General features: G+C 45.9%; 1 protein-coding gene across 16 annotated transcripts in view; it reads left to right on the top strand.

Moving 5' to 3' along the window:
- LOC144115879 (uncharacterized) overlaps positions 1-17,037 on the top strand; it is a 116,901-nt gene that overhangs the window by 55,233 nt on the left and 44,631 nt on the right. For 7 of the 16 annotated variants that reach the window (XM_077650480.1, XM_077650479.1, XM_077650478.1 and 4 more), the window contains 2 exons: positions 1,723-1,740; positions 12,819-12,893. The exons of 5 other annotated variants lie outside the window; for them this stretch is intronic. In XM_077650480.1, coding sequence (XP_077506606.1) covers positions 1,723-1,740; positions 12,819-12,893 — 93 coding nt within the window. The remainder of the gene's footprint in view (positions 1-1,722; positions 1,741-12,818; positions 12,894-17,037) is intronic. 4 more of the 16 variants (XM_077650481.1, XM_077650475.1, XM_077650473.1 and 1 more) reach the window with 2 other exon arrangements.

Here is a 17,037-nt window from a genome sequence, read left to right on the forward strand (position 1 = left end):
AACTGCTTGTGGCCCGTACCGGGTAGCTGGTGATCGTGGCATCGGCGATGTGCGCGCAACAGTTAGTGAGCACTCAGGGGTGCAGTCGCGGCTTCCACGTTCACATTATCCATAGCGACGCGGGAGAGTGTTTGGAACATCTAAAATTCTGTACATAGCGCACAATACACTCCAGCCGAGGAATTTTACAAATTTGTATCATCGATGATCGTACATCAAGATTCTACTGCATTTGCAAAGTGTTTTCAAAGGTTGAGAGTGTAGGAAAATGTATCTTTAATTTGGGCAGTGAAAGAATTTCTCGTCAGATATATTGTATAAACGTGTGTAAGGGCTGCACCAGTGTATGGGGCGCACCCTGTTTTTCCCGAAGGAAATATTTAAAAAAAGAATATTCGTGTATGGGCTGCATCCAAACTTTCACATGACCCACGTGGGAATAGCCTTCGAAATGTACGCGCCATGGCCTCCGCGATCAGCTCCAGCTGCGAGCACCGGTGCGCTTGATCGCGGAGGCAACGCATGCGCACAGGAGCTTCCAGGTGCCACCCACGGATTGCGCCTGAGGCAGCGGCTCATCATGATTAACAACTTCTTCCTCCGCCGCGAGCTACTGCTATGGATATCGGCGTCAGTATCACTAGCTCCAGTCCTTCGTGGCTGTCAAAGCAAAGGCACGAGAGTTGTGGAAGTGTAGTAGTTCACTGTAGTTGTGGCTTTTGTGTGGTACTGCCGAGCATTGCAATTTCAACACAACTGGCAAGCACCTTAATAGCTACATGGCTGGGAGTTTGCTCTCGAACATGGCAAGCGTGAGGCGGGCAGGAAATTCGACGTGGCTGAGAAGTGCATCCGACGATGGCGCAACCAGAACGATGCATTGAGGAACACAAGCTGCAAACAGCGCACTCTCCGAGGCAAGCCATGCAAGTTTCCCGAGCTGGAAGAAGAGCTGCTCTGCTAAGTGATGGAAGCGCGGAACAGCGGCTACGCGTTGGCAGCGTACATGCTGCGTGACTGACTACGTGTGCTACATGTGGGATGAGCGTGCACCATAGCACAGCACCAGCTCGGAGTTGGAATATTCCGCGAGTGACGATTGAACGTAGAATTTTCTGATTGGTGTGTTTTTACTTTAAAAAAAATTAAAGTTTTCGGACATTGTGTGTTTGGGACGCACCCCAAAAATTGGCCCTCAAATCTGGAAAAAAAAGTGCGGCCCTTGCATCTGTTTATACGGTAGTTGTGGGGTGATTTTTTGAGACCCACTGGGGATTGCTAAAATGTCCAAAAAACCAATGGCGGCCGAAAATTCACATGAACCACTAATTGTCGAGCAGCTAGGCAAAGTGGTCGATAGTTGTCTTCTCTTTCTGAGACTTCCATGTGGCCATACTACTCTGATGTTGGTGCAAATGGATAAGAGCATAGTCACTGGTCACATGAGCTCAGCATTAATGGCTGTGTTGCCGTCGTTGGCAAATTGCTTATGATGGGATGAAGTCTAGATGCAAAAATGAACACGCCACAGCAGGAACTGCACTCTGCCTGCTGTAAGAAACGGCCAAAATGGAAAGACAGATTTCCTTTGGAAAATAAGAATGTAGAACTGCCAACGTGTCCAAGGCAAGCATTCTGTTGGTGTTAGCATCTGTAAATAGGCTGTGCTGTGTTTAGAGCTGAAAACCAATCTCAAAGACAACAATGTGTTTTTGTTTGCAGCCTGATTCGGTGGCTCATGTAAGTAACTAAATACAGTAATCTTCCGTTCAGATGATGGCCTGGTGTTGGCGATGCGCATACATTGCCCATGGCAGACTTAAAGACACATGGTGCTCCTGCTCGTAGGGTTGGTAACAGTCACGCTGCAGAAGGAGTAAGATAGAGACACACACGGCTACTCAGCTGGGCGTCTCCTGAGTGCTCAGAGCCAGAGGGAGAGTATCCGATATATGGCTCAGAGGCTTTGGCATTGAGCTGCTGACCCCACAGTCGCATGATTGAATACCGACTACGGTGGCTGCATTTCTATGGAGGTGAATTAAAAAGCATCACTGTGCTGTGAGATGTCGGAGCACATCAGAGAGACCTAGGGGATCTAAATTACCGCATAATCTTGTGTGAGGGCTGCTTCTTTAAAATTCACACCCCCCTTACACGAGTTTATATGGTAATCTGAAGTCCTCCTGTACAGCGTCCCTTATAGCCCATGTGTCACGTCCACACAATTTTTATTTTTGCCAAAGGGAAAGCGAAAATACAAAAAAAAACACAAATAGCAGTCGCTGCAGAAGAGAGCGCAAAAAAGATGCCGAAGAAGATAACTAGACCAATGCCATTTTCAAGTAGGATACCGTGAGCTTTTTTCGTACACTCACTATTCAGCTCACTTCATGCATAGTGCAATAAATGCTCTCTTTGCAATTATCTTCTCATTGCAGGGCCATTTTATTCATTGTTTTCATGTAACATATTTGGACACATCTATTATCATGGTCACAGATTTTTTTTAGGGGGCAGTTCTGTGAAGATGAAATTCAGATAAGATGAACAAATTTTCTTGGTCCCCTTAAGTTAGTCTTAGAGGTAGTCTACTTAGTTGGGTCTGTGAAGCATTTTGTTGTGAGGGTGAAATCCTCACCTCGACGAGCACTGTCATTTTCTTCCACTCAGCACCTTGCTGCACCCATACATCTCCCATGCACTTCACTGCTGCCTTCTCTTATATTTGGGATGAAAGAAGTCAACTCAAAGTTCCATAAACTGACTATGTACTTAAAGGGGCTCCGAAACACATTTTCAGTGCATTGTTTTGCCTGTTGGTTGCATAGAATGAGTTATAATGATGCTATTAGCATCGGTCGTACCGCGTATACTGTGGTTTTTAATATTTTAATTAGTTCGCAAAAACAAATTCGTGGCGCTGACGGTGTCACCATACAGTGGCGGTTTTTAGAATCCGATATGACATCACTTTGCGCAAGCTTGATGATTGGATAAAGGGTAAATATACTGCAAATTGGGTTAATAACTTGAGATACGTTTCGTCAAGTTTTTTTGTATTATATTACATTAACAAAACCAACTTGTTTGCCCTAGATAAAAGTGCTGTAAAGCAAGTAAAACAAAAATACACCACCAGAGGCTCTGGCTACTTTTCACATCGAAGGACTTTGCACCTCTCTGTAAACATCCTACGACCTAACACTCAACACTTATGGCTACTCTCTATGTATATGAGAGCGGCTTTGCGATCCGATCGAGCCATTGAACTCTATAAGCGCTCGTTTCGGTCCCAAGGAAGGATGCGCACGTTTCACGCTTAGCAGGCAGTGCGCATCGTCAGCTTGTGGAGGATCACCGGGCGGCGGCGCCAGATGGCACCACGTTCCCGTGAACAGCGCGCGCTCCTTGCTCGCCGTGACCAACCAGCGCGCTAGAAGTGACGGGCGATGGTTGGTGGTAAGCAGTAGCGGTACACGCTATGCTAAATGTGTCTGTTATCTTGCGCAGGCTGTCACACCGTCGCAGTATCTCGCGCTCAAGTTCGGATCCATAAGTAAGGGAACGTCACTGATCAGTGTTCCCTTCTGCGCCGTCGATGTGTCGATGAAGCATTGCTGGGTCAGCTGGGCGTTCACATGGTTGTTGTAGCCATGCAAACGGCGCTGCCAGCCTTGGCGTGAACGAGTTACAGAGAACAGGCAACCATGCAGTGCAAACTTCCACTACGTGCTCAGATAGGCTGTTTTGATTGGTCGCACTGAGTGTCGTCATTGGAAGAGTGAAATGGGAATGGGAAGCTGCGCGAAAATCGAGTTTAGGGCAGCATTTTGTTTGCTTGTATTTTGAAATGTCTTCATTGAATAACTCCCGTTCCTATGCATCGATTCTCGTAATTCTTTCTGAGTCAGCATCTGTGTGACTTAAAGAATCCATCTGAAGTGTAACCGGCATCCGTTCAAGCGGTGTTTCGCAGCCCCTTTAAGTGTACACTGTGGGAAGCATCCCGCAGCAATGCCAATGTGGAATCGTGTGTGCAATGTGGTCACTGTATGACACCCTGTGGAGGATATTGGCCCTGCTGTTTAAATGGGCCCCCTAAGTTTGAACTCTGTGTTCAAACCAATATCCAATGTACCTTAAAGTTTTCTTTAACAAGGCTCTACAGCTGTGTGTAGGATGATGCTTGAAAAATTAAGCAGTCGGTTGCAATGCTTCCAAAATTTGTTATACATCGATTCTGTGGGATGTGGGATGGCGCTGCTTTTAGCCGTCTCGTGCAAACGGCCCTCATATGAGGACACACATTTATCGTACTGTAAAGTTCTTCCAGTCACTTGCAGCGTGTCGAGCCATGTGGTGTTCTCACTCACTCGCACTCACTCACTCACCCTCTCACACTTACTCGCTCACTCTCACTCACTCACTCCTCCATTAAAAAATTTATTGACAACAACGGCCTGAAGCCTAAGGGGGCAAATAGAAGCATAAATAGTAGGACAAATATGTGTCTTTGTATGAGGCCTGTATATGTATATAAATATAATGGGGTAAGCTAAAAAAAATCAGGCATGTCCAATATTTGGAGGTCCAAAGTATAGTATGTGATTATTGTTTGTTAAAAACTACTGGTGGTATGATGAGCTGCATGTTAGAGGCCCGAACTTACGATGGTTGTTCCACTTCTGTTTTGCTTGTTGATTGACACACTCTGGCTTTTGAAAAGAGATGCAGTGCAGGTCTCTGCAGTGATTATGCAGCCAGAGCTTGAACACCACATACAGTAGACTACCTTAAGATGAACCTGAAGAGACCATGAAAACTTGTCCTTCTTATTAGAAGTTAATTTTATCAGAAGTGCCCCAAAAAAGGGTATAGTATGAGCATGCTATAGGTGTGTCAAAATATGTTACACGAGGAGAATCATAGAGAGCATTACAGCAAAATCTCAACGATATTTTTTTTTAAAAAATGTAGAAAGAAACATATTATCCGGGAAAACTTATGATCCAAACCATCTAAATTTCAGAAAGGAACTGTGGAATGAGGTATAAAGACGTCTATTGATAATTTCACGTCATAAAAATGACTAGCATTTCTGGAATGAGGTCTGAAGAGCTCATTATATAGTGATTGCAGAATTTGGTCCGCATTTGCATTGTCTTAAGCATGGAACGAACTTCGCAACACACCCAGGCCGTCGACAGCAATGGCGAAAATAGCAGAAAGCTCTTTCTGGTGATCTTCAGATGCTTCTACACCTTGCATATATGCACTGTGGGGAAGCCACAGCGGCGGCTGACTGCCTTAGAGCTCTTGCTTTTCGTGCTGCTTTCCGGAGACCTGGCCCGCTCATATGTAAACGCATCATTGTAGTTTTCAACCTAGCAAAGCTTCGTGTGTGTGGCAGAATGCTAAACTGCTTAAATGATTTCCTGTTGAACCGTTCTTTTCATGTACGCCTAGGCTCAACCGTCTCAAGGAACTTCATTCATGAAAATGGACTACCTCAGGGGTGTATTTTAAGCACAACACTCTTTGTTGTAGAAATGAATTCCATAGTGAAAATAATTCCACAGTCCATCATGTGTTCAGTCTGTCAGTGACCTTCAAAATTGCATGCACATCCTGTAGCTTATCAACGTGTGAGACATAGGCACAACTAACAATAAACAAAGTAGCAATCTGGGCAGAAGGAAATGGATTCAAGTCTTCCCCACAAAAAACGGTTGCTGTTCTTTTCTCACTCAAAAGAGGCCTGCAGATTGAACCCATCCTACATCTAAATGAAAAAGTACTTCCAGTAAAACAAGAACAAAAATTTTTAGGCATGACATTTCACAAAAAGCTCCGCATTCCTGCCGTAGATAAACACTCTCAAAAAGAAAGCTTCCCAATCCCTGAATATACTCAGAATGCCATAACGAAAACATTGAGGATCAGATACAACATATGTTTCACAGGTCTGCCGGTCTGTAGTACGCTCTACCTTAGACTATGTATGAGTTGTACATGGGTCTGCGAGGCCATCCTACCTTAATCCATTTTGTCCTGTACATAACCTAGGTTTGCGTCTCTCAACTAGCACGTAGAGAATGTCCCCCATAAATCAAACCTTCCCTTGAAAATAGCAGAACTATGCTTACATGCACATATGTCCTGAAAATACTGTCTGCTCCGAAACACCAGTGCTACCCAATATTTATAAAGTGCGCCTCCAGAACAGTGTTCAGCAATAAACCCCAATCAGTCAGACCTCTGCTTCTCTCCTTAGAAAATATTTGCCAAAACATAGACATACTACTGGATACTCTTCCTGATGTCGCCTCAAGGCATGTCCATCTGCCCCCATGGTACAGCCTTCCCAGTGTGTCGCTTCACATTGACAGACTTCCATAAAAAAAAGCACCACATGAGCACATATTACAGGGATACTTGGGACTACAAGAAAAATATCCGAACTACGCAGAATTTTACACTGACTGCTCAAAAACGGCAAATTATGTCGGAAGCGTGGTAGTGGAGGGAAATTGGCAAAAATTGGTAAGGCTGCCAAACTGTGCATTCATTTTTACTGCTGAATGCTTTGCTGCCTCTGTGGCTGTAGAGAGAATAATAAATGACAGTATTGAAAACAGCATAATCTACACGGATTCACTTAGTCTGCTCACAGCGCTACATTTGAGAAATAGCCACCGCTGTGGCTCAGTGGCTATGGCGCTCAGCTGCTGACCCGAAAGATGTGGGTTTGATCCTGGCCGCGGCGATCGCATTTCGATGGAGGCGAAATTCTAGAGGCCCGTGTACTGTGCGATGTCAGTGCACGTTAAAGAGCCTCAGGTGGTCGAAATTTTCGGAGCCCTTTCACTACGGCGTCCCTCATAGCCTGAGTAGCTTTGGGACGTTAAACCCTCATAAACCAACCCAAACCAAACCAACGGCCGCCGCGGTGGCTCAGTGGTTATGGCGCTCTGCTACTGACTCGAAAGACGCGGGCTCAATCCCAGCCGCCACGGTTGAATTTCAATGGAGGCGAAATTCTAGAGGCCCGTGTACTGTGTGATGTCAATGCACGTTAAAGAACCCCAGGTGGTCGAAATTTCCGGAGCCCTTCACTACGGCGTCCCTCATAGCCTGAGTTGCTTTGGGACGTTGAACCCCCATAAACCATAAACTAAACCAAACCAAACCAAACATTTCAGAAATGCAGTCGAACCCTTAATAGGAAGCATAATATACACAACATAAAAAAAAATCACAACACAGGGACAAGTGATAAAATTCTGCTGGGTGCCCAGCCATGTTTGAATAAATGGGAATGAAAGAGCCTACTAGTGTGCTGCACAAACTCGCAATCCAATCAAGAAAATCAGCATGCCTTAGAGAGACTTCCGCAGTAATTTTAAGCGTAAATGGCAGACAACTTGGGATAACGAATTAAACAAGCTTTGTAAAGCCCATCCTGGGTGAATGGAAGACTTATAGGCACCAGGAACGTTTTATAAAGAAATTTAATGTTGTCTCTGCACTGGACACACGCACACCTTACACACAACTTCGTGCTGACATAACAACACAAAACTGTGTGTGAAAAATGTGGAGGTGAGCTAACAATACACCACATCTTATTCTGGCGCACAAAACTTGAAACACCGAGGAAAAAATATTTTGCTCCGTTTTACAATGAATATGCATTCTTTTACACCCAATGATACTTTTAAATGAAGGTGCACTTGTTGACTTGTCACTTGTTTTTAAAGAGAGCAGATGTTTTAAACAAACTATAGATTTGATAATTGACAGTCAATTTTTACAACAAACACATTTTTAACCACTCCTCAGCCACCGTCTCGTTCCGCAGAAGAAGGCTGATGTCTTGATTTAATTTGATAGGAGCCTGGTATCCATGGCCAGCCAAGGATGGTTGCTGTGTTTAGCCGACACTCCTTAAAACTTGCACTGTTAGCCATTTTTTAAATTTCTTTCCTTTGTCAATACTAGGCAGTACGAATAAATTTATTAGGCGCTCTACACCTCCAATGTTTTTTCATATTTTTGTAAAATTCTGCAGAACAAAAATTTTCCTGTACCTTGAGTTTGGCACATGATAGCCTCAGATGTTTGTGCGTGACTAAACCCAACCCAACCCAACCCTACGTTGTTGTTCTCAGGTACTTGGCCCCCTTGCCTTTCTTTAGGCACTACGAGGAAACCGCTGCGTTTCTCTTCATGTCATGTCCGCGGAGAAATGGCCCGCTCGTTTGCTAGAGCACCTAGGCACTGCAGGAAAGCCACCACACCGGGTGACTGCTGCAGCATGCAGTTTTGTCGCATACCCCCATGTTCGGCCCACTTCTATTTGCACACATTCGGTTGGCTGCTAAACATGTTATGTGAACAGAATTTGTCAAAATTTTAAATGTAGTAGCTGGAAAATTGTGTTATCGTGTTAAGAAAGTTTTAGCTGGGATAAAAATTGTGTTACTCTGTGGCACAGTTTTACTTTCTGCGATTTTGAGCACATAAACCAGGAATGTATCAACAAGGTTTTACATTATACCAGGTGTTTCAGGAAAGACTAAGTAACTCTCAAAAATAGGTTTTTTGAGGATGGCTTTTTCAGCATAGTATTACCATTGTTGGCGGACATCAGATAACCGGTGAATTGTCTTAAGTAGTAAGCTGGTTAAATAATTTTTTAATAATTAACTTTTTAAGTAATAGGTTTAGGCACCTAGTTGCAATTAGAGATTTGTAGCCGGTCGGTAGTAATAGCCAGATCAGTTTTTAGAATTTTGAAAACGTGATTACCCTTGGCGCTGCGGCTCGACAAAATTTTGCTTTTTCAACTAGTTACGGGCACTGGAGGAGATGCTTCACCTGCATGCTTTAAAAAGCACATGTATTTTCAGAAAATGCAGCAAGATTTTGTTGAGGCACAGCGGCGAGAGTAATCGCGTTTTCTAAATTCTAAACACTGATATGGTGATTACTAACGACTGGCTACAAATCTCTAATTGAAATTAGTCGCCTAGCTGTGAGTTAAAGTTGATTATCAGAAATTAGTTCACCAGCCTACTACTTAAGACAATTCTGTTGATTTTCCGGCGTGCACAAAAAGTGGTAATACTATGCCACAAAAGCCATATTTTTACCCCAAAAAGCCTGTTTTTGAAAATTTCTTAAACGTTTTTTCTGAAACACCTGGTATGTCAAGTGTGACCTGAAGAGTAAGTGTATGAAAAAGTTCACATCATTCTGCTTCAAGACGGCATTGGCTTATTTTTATTTTTTGCGGTCTTTTCTCTCTCTTCGGCAGTGACCACTATTTGTTTTTTCTCCCTGTTATTTTGCTTTCCTGAAGTCTGTAATGGCAGTCACATGGCACAGACTCTAAAAGCATATGACCATCTTTCTCTCGCTCTCTCTCTCTCTCTAACCCCACTCCTTCTGCAATGCAACTGTTATCTAGTACAGAAGCAGATGTGCCTCGCGTCTTTCCGCCCACCGCAGACGAAGCCGGCTATACGCTCGCATGTGGCCATGTCAGATCTCTTCTCCACGAAAACCCATGCAGTAACGCTCCTTGAATGTCAAATTCGGCTACTCCGTGCATATTCACAATTTTGTTCGCTGGAGGTAGTGCACGTTACGTGAAGCATGCGCAACACCGAGGTCTGGCATTGTCAGATCGCTGTTAGAAAAAAGCCCTTTTTCCTAGCCATACCAGCAAGAATGCTTTCCTGCACATTTGTGCAAAGGCACGGGGAAGTTGCCTTGTAGAGGTAGGCTAAAGATGTGGGGAAGTTTTTTTATTAGGTATGTTTTCTTGCTAGGAAATGTTCTTCCATTTTTTTTTCATTAGCTTGCTTTAAGGATGCCTCGAGGATGCCCCATGGGTACCGCTCGAGGGAGTCGCCGTTGGCCACAGTCACTACAAAAGTCCAAAGACAGACTAGACAGTTCATCTTAAGCGTTTTTTTTTTTCCATTCATCCTATAGGAAGCTGACCAAGTGTTCTCATGTTGTTCACCTAATCCAAGGAATTTATCTTAATAGAGTTTGTCTTAGTGGGAGTCTACTGTACATTGGATGAAATATTGAGGTGTCCCAAGCCTTGATGGAGCCAGAATTGCAGAGTGGCTTGGAAAAAAAAACGCTTACTATTCCAAGAAGAAATTGTTTGCATTAAGGAAGTGATGAGAATTAAATGGGAGTCTGATTTGAACACTAAAGAACAGATTAACAGTGGGAAAACTGCAGGCATATAGCTGTTTTTATGAATTTTAATGCTACAGTGAGAGAGGCAAGTTTTTGGTACAGTGATGGACAAAAGTTTACAGGAAGTTGATTTACGTAAAAAAATTTATATCTACATTGCTTAGTTAGCTAGCCAGTTGGTATTCATTCCTGCGAATAGAAAATGCATGTCCCATCATGCTTCTGTGCTTGTCATTTACCTCCTCCTCTTGACTGTGCACAAAGATTTTTCTCTGAACCCGCATCCTGCAAAACTTTGTTCACAAGAAAGGTGCAAACCGAGCCGTGTGTTTCTTCACTTCATCTCCATCTTTTGCACTGGTTGTTTACATAAAGAGTAGAGAGTGCAGAGACAAAGGACAAAGACAGTAGACAAATGCTTGTCTTGTCTGCTTACTTTGTCCTTCACCTCAGCCCTGTTCACTTCAAGAATGTCATACCATGTAGCTCGGCTCTCTCTCCTACATAGAAAGTCATCCTTGCGAGGCTAAGAATTTGGCATGCTTGTCTGCCGTGTGGGGTTCATCAGACTGTAGACCAGCCCATCTGTGAGCAGTGTGAGGATGCCCTTTCGGTTTTGCATGCAGTACTTACCATATTTACATGATTGTAAGTTGACTCGAATGAAAGTCGACCCCCCACATCGACTGCCGCACGCGGGAGGGCCCGTGGGCACATTCCAGAATGAAAATGTATTAGTCACTGGACTACTCGTCCACACTTGCGCCATCGTCCTCACTAGCGCTGCCGTCGCGATCGCTGCTGCAGTCTCACAGCTCGTCGTTCTAACATCGTCGTGCAGCGAAATCCCGCACTTTGCAAACAGCCACATCACGACATCGCAGGTAAAAAACAGCTGAAAATTTTGCCTCACTGCAGCTGCCACACCTGTATCACCAATTGCGAATGTTGAATTTACGGCCCAGACGCAGTTTGTTTCTTTGGCGTAAAGAATGACAGCCATTTTGAATGCAGCCGCTAACGAGCGCTGATCGCTTACCGGACCCGGATCACAAATGACGAATGACGAAGCACTACATTAGAAACTTGTGAAATGCGGCCAGCAGTAGTCAAATGCATCAGAGCCAAAGAGAAACTATGCAAGAGCGGCGTCGCCTCTTCCGTCTGCTACCGACACTCCGTGGCGCCACTGCGGTTCCGAGTGGCAATGCCGCCGTGATTGGAACAGAGGCCCTTCCTTTAACTATCGATGCTCCCTTGAGCGCCGTGTGTGCGGTTGAAAGTAAACAAAAAAAAAACTTGGACGACACCTATTAAGAGTAGAACGTAGCATGCCTGATATATCGTTTGTCTCGCCTTTATTTATGTTGCGATGGTTTAGTATTTAAGTCGACCCCCCCCCCCCCACTTCGGATTTTCAAAATTTGAAAAAATAGGTCGACTTACAATCGTGTAATTATGGTATTCCTACCCATCTCATAAATCAAAACAACATGTCTTCAGCAGGATTTCCAGAGAAGACATTATTTACCCAAATTTTATTAGGCACTTTCTTCAAAACAACTCTTATCTTAGCGACATTTGTGTTCTCCAAGCACTTTCATTGTATTTTAGGCAGTAGTTTCTAAAACTGATTTCTTCGTTATAACATCACTGCAACTTTTCTACTGTTTAAATCTGTCTCTTCAGGCCTTAATACAGTCGATCCCAGATGTGTCAAATTATTGTTCATATCAAACAGTCAGAACATCCCCTTGAAAATTCTATGCAAAAGTATTGCACTTTTGTTCACCTTTGTCCAACTGCCGTCCACTAGAATGGCACCACTAGCCTAGTGGCCGCCCTCCCCTGGCATGCTTCGCTGCCGATGGCATCGCAGAAACCAGGTGTACTATAATTTTAATGAGATTTTTTTTTTTATAGTGTAACAGAATTGACTGGTAACATGATTAGACTCTTGTGATAGGCTGTGGCTAGTTCCAAAGCACCATCTGCTGCGGCTTTGATGCGGAGCAGACTAGGCCTAGCGGCGCCTAAAGAGCATCGCACTACCAGCTTAATGCCAGCGTCACTAGCATGGGTGCAATGTATTCTTGTTTATCGGTTAGATAAGATTATCCTTTGCCATTTTTTATATATTGAACTTGTAGTGCCCACCATCCACGCGCCATCCGTGCACCGCTCGCTGTCGGCTGCGCGGTGATCTTTCTCACCGCTCTCAGGCGGTCTCAGGACCCAAAGTCACCAGAGCCGCAAAGACAGTGAAGTCCATCGGCTGCATGGGTGGCGTGTGTGTTTCTCTCTCTCCGTGAGAGAGGGCAAGGAGGCTCCAGGCACGAAGAACTGGAGACGAAGAAACTCAGTCTTTGTTCGGGATTCACAGCTCTCGGTCTTGCTGTTGACCCGCACTAGCATCCCAGAAAACTATTTTGCGGTCCTCTGAGTTCTATATATCCAGGGTTAACTATACATACCACAAATTATGTTACTGAACTTTCTTCATTTGAACATCTGGTTTATTTAGACCGATGTCAATGAGAACAAATGCTAAGGAATTGAAACATGAGAATGTATGCAATGGTTTATTCGAACAGGTCGGTGCAGGCGACGTGCCCTCACCAACAAAGCATGACAATGCAGCAGATCAGCCGCTTCCATCTGACCTTAAAGTGAGCGACTGTGCACCACTAACCGTGGCAACCGATCTCGTGATTTTCATTGCGAACCAATCACTTGGCATTGTTTGCCATGACCGTCTGCCACGTTTTATGCGTTTACGTTCCCGACATTTGGTTCTTTATACTAGTTTCCTTCTGTGGTTATCACTTCTCAGCAGTGCATTCATTACTTTGCATCACAGAAGTGTCACCAGTGAATGGAGGAAGCGCGTTAATACAGTCGATCGATCCCAGATATATCAAATTATTGTTTATCTCGAACGATCAGAACATCCCTTTGAAATTTCCGTGCAAATGTATTCGGCGCTCCCACGATCAGATTTCGCACATATAGACGGATCAGCTGCGTGACCTTGGGCACCTGCTGGAAGCACTAGCGCTGTAAAACCGTGTGGCAAGGAGTACGTGGAGTGCGCCAGAGGGTAGCCTTCGAACTCTCATACTCACTGTCCATGTGACATCACTGTCTTGCAAAAAGGCAGCATTCATTGCACAGTTTGTCGTGCATCAAAGCCAACCTTAGGACTGAAGCCTAGTGGTGGCCCTCCCATGGAATGCTTCACTGCCGATGGTATCACAAAAACCAAGTGTACCTTAATTTTAATGAGATTTTTCTTTTTATACTGTAGCAGGATTAACTGGCGGCAAGATTAGATCACGTATAATAGGCTGTGGCTAGTTCCAAAGCACCATCCGCTGTGGCTTTGATGCGCAACAGACTAGGCCTAGCGAGCTGAATGCCGGTGTCACTAGCATGGGTGCAGTGTATTCTTGCTTGCAGGATACAGATAAGATTATCCTGTGGCATGTGTTATGTATTGAACTATTTTGCAATCCTGTTTGAGGTCTATATATCCAGGGTCAAACAGTGCAATCCACTTATAACGATATTGAGAGAACCGGAAAATCTGATCGTTATAACTGATTGTTGTTATGTCTGAACCGGCAAAAAAAAATGCAAAAAGAACACACTCATGTACAACCCATGCATGTAGGAACAACCCCATCCATGTAGCCACTGCCAGCATCTCAGCACTCTGCCAAGTTCGCCCAGCCAGCCTGCCCCGCTCCCTCCGGCGCTCCCATCAAAAGATTAGCACATCCCGATGTTATCGGCGCACAGCATCTTGGCACGCTGGCAAGGTCTGCCCTGCGGACAGTGTGAAACGGGGAAACTCACAAAGATAAGCTAGTGCTGAAAAAAAAATTAAACTCTCAACCATCTCAAAACAAAACTGGGGGAAGGGATTTACAGATATCGCCTTGCGCTTAGTGGGCGTCACTTTATACCCAGTTCAGAAATGCACAAACAGGCGGAAGCTACGTTTGTGTGAGACAGCATTACGCGGCAGCCGCCAAGCAAGCGCCTCCCTACAACGATTGTGGCGACGATAGCGCTTGGTGCCCATGGCTGTAGGCAACACTCCCCCCACGGATTTAACCACGCAGGTCAATTCGTGGAGATTTTACGTCATTCGCTTCAAAGCATTTTATTTTTTATAAACTTTCAGACAAATTTTGGTCGTGAATACCTTCTGGGCCGGCAGAATCCAATCGCTGTATCCGTTATTTCGCCGATAATTGTATCATTGTATATGGTATATTTTTACATAGGGTCAATGGGAGAATTCATAAACCAAAAGAATTTGATCATAATAAGCGATATTTTCACGCCTTGCTTGACGTAGAGGCCGGCGGCGAGCACAGGTGGTGATAGCATGAGGACAAGAACACAGGAACAGGCAGGTCCGCCAGCAGCAGTGTCATCGTCGGCACGCGGCAATTGCGCTTCAGCTTTCTCTTCACTACACTACCTCCCCCTATAAAGAAGCATCGTCCCGATGCTAACCCGAGAGCAAAAAAAACTTGGCGGAAAAGCTCACAGGGGCTCAGAAATCTTGCTGGCCGATGTAGAAGGCTGTGGGAAATTCAGGCGATTATCGCATTTAATTCGGCTTAAGCCGGACAACGTGCACAATTTCAGGGCGGGGGGAACGACGAGATGATGGTCGCATTCCTTCGGGCAGCACCTCGTAGTTCAGGTCACCGATGTGGCGAAGAACCGCATACAGGCCAAAGTAGCACTTCATGAGTTTCTCGGAGACACCTCGACGGCGTACCGGCGTCCACACCCAGACCTTGTCCCCAGGGTAAAAATGGACATCACGTCGACGGAGATTGTACCGACGAGCGTCTGTATGCTGTTGGTGCTGGAGGCGGAGTCGAGCGAGTTGCCGAGCTTCCTCCATGCGCTCGCAGACTAGACGGGCATCATCGACTACGTCGACAGACGGCTCGTGTGGCAACATAGCTTCAAGCATCGTGGTGACCTGTCTGCCATGCACTAGTTGGAAAGGGAACATACCTATTGTCTCATGGACAGCGGTATTATACGCGAATGTAACATAGGGCAGTACCTCGTCCCAACTGCGATGGGTGACGTCCACATACATGGCGATCATGTCAGCCTTCGTCTTGTTCAGCCTCTCCGTCAGCCCATTGGTTTGCGAGTGGTACGCCGTGGTTCGGCGGTGGCTGGTGCAGCTGAGACGGAGGATCTCCTGTGTGAACTGTGCCAGAAACGCGGCGGCCCGGTCAGTGATCAAAACAGCAGGAGCACCATGACAGAGCACAATACACTCAATAAAAAACTGAGCTGCCTCTGCAGCCGTCGCTGACGGAAGTGCTCAGGACTCGGCGTATCTGGTTAGGTAGTTGGTGGCTATGATAATGTACCTGTTACCCGACTTCGACGTTGCAAATCGGCCGAGAAAATTCATTCCGATTGTGTGGAATGGAGCATGCGGTGGGTCGAGCGGCTGGAGAAGTCCAGCTTGTCGTGTAGAAGGTCTCTTCCGCCTTGGCACTCTCGACATGTTTTTATGTAGTGACGAACGTACTTGGGAAGTTGCGGCCAATAATACTTTTCTCGAATACGTGCAAATGTTCAGCTGTAGCCAAGGTGACCAGCTGTAGGATCATCGTGACAAGCTTCGGCCACCTCGGCGCGCAAGTCTTCTGGCACAACAAGGAGCCATGACTTCGGGCTGCTGTCGAAGTTCTGCTTGTACAATACGCCGTGCAGAATCCGGAACGTCGGCAGAAAACGCGGGGCACCACGTCTTCGTGGCCTTCTAGGTGTGCCATCAGCTGACGAATCTGAGGATCATTACATTGCCGAGTAGCCATATCTGCCGTGTCCAATGCCCCAAGGAAGTCGTCCTCGTCGTCATTATCGCCACCTGGCGCCGGATTCACGGGGGCTCGAGACAAACAGTCACAGCATCATTATGTTTGCGGCTGGATTTGTAGATGATGGTGACGTACTCCTGTAGCCGCAGGCTCCACCAAGCAAGGCGGCCTATGGGATCCTTGAGATTGGCGAGCTAGCACAGCGAATGGTGGTCGGTACCGACGCGAAAAGGGCGACCGTACAAATAGGGCCGGAATTTGGGGATCGCCCAGGTGACAGCGAGACACTCTTTTAAGTTGTCGAGTAATTGCCCTCCGTCTTCGAAAGAGCTCGGCTGGCGTAGGCAATAACCCGCTCGGCACTGTCCTGGAATTGCACAAGCACTGCCCCTAGTCCTTGGTTGCTGGCGTCCGTGTGGAGTTCAGTGTCGGCATCTTGATCAAAATGGCCTGGTACGGGAGGCGCAGCAAGGGCGTGCTTTAATTGGCGGAATGCTGATTGCTACTCCTCGGTCCACTCAAAGGCGACACTATCCTTCGTAAGGCGGTAAAGTGGCGCTGCGATCTGGGCGAAGTTGCAAACGAAACGTCTTATGTACGCGCAGAGGCCGAGAAAGCTGCGGACAGTCTTCTTGTCGGATGGTGGAGGGAAGGACTCTACGGCAGCCGTTTTCTCTGGATCTGTCTTCACACCAATTTGGCTGATGACATGGCCTAGGAACTTCAGCTCACTGTATGGGAAGTGGCACTTCGAAGGCTTGAGCGTGAGTCCGGCGGTCAGAAGAGCTTGAAGAATCGCTTCAAGGTGCACAAGATGGTCAGCGAAAGTGCTGGAGAAGACGACAATGTCATCCAGATACACGAGACACGTCTGCCACTTCAGCCCGGCGAGCACAGTATCCATGACTCGTTGAAATGTCGTGGGCGCTGTACACAGGCCAAA

The sequence above is a fragment of the Amblyomma americanum genome, chromosome 1, assembly GCF_052857255.1.
Source record: "Amblyomma americanum isolate KBUSLIRL-KWMA chromosome 1, ASM5285725v1, whole genome shotgun sequence".
In the NCBI taxonomy this organism is placed as follows: Eukaryota; Metazoa; Arthropoda; class Arachnida; order Ixodida; family Ixodidae; genus Amblyomma; species Amblyomma americanum.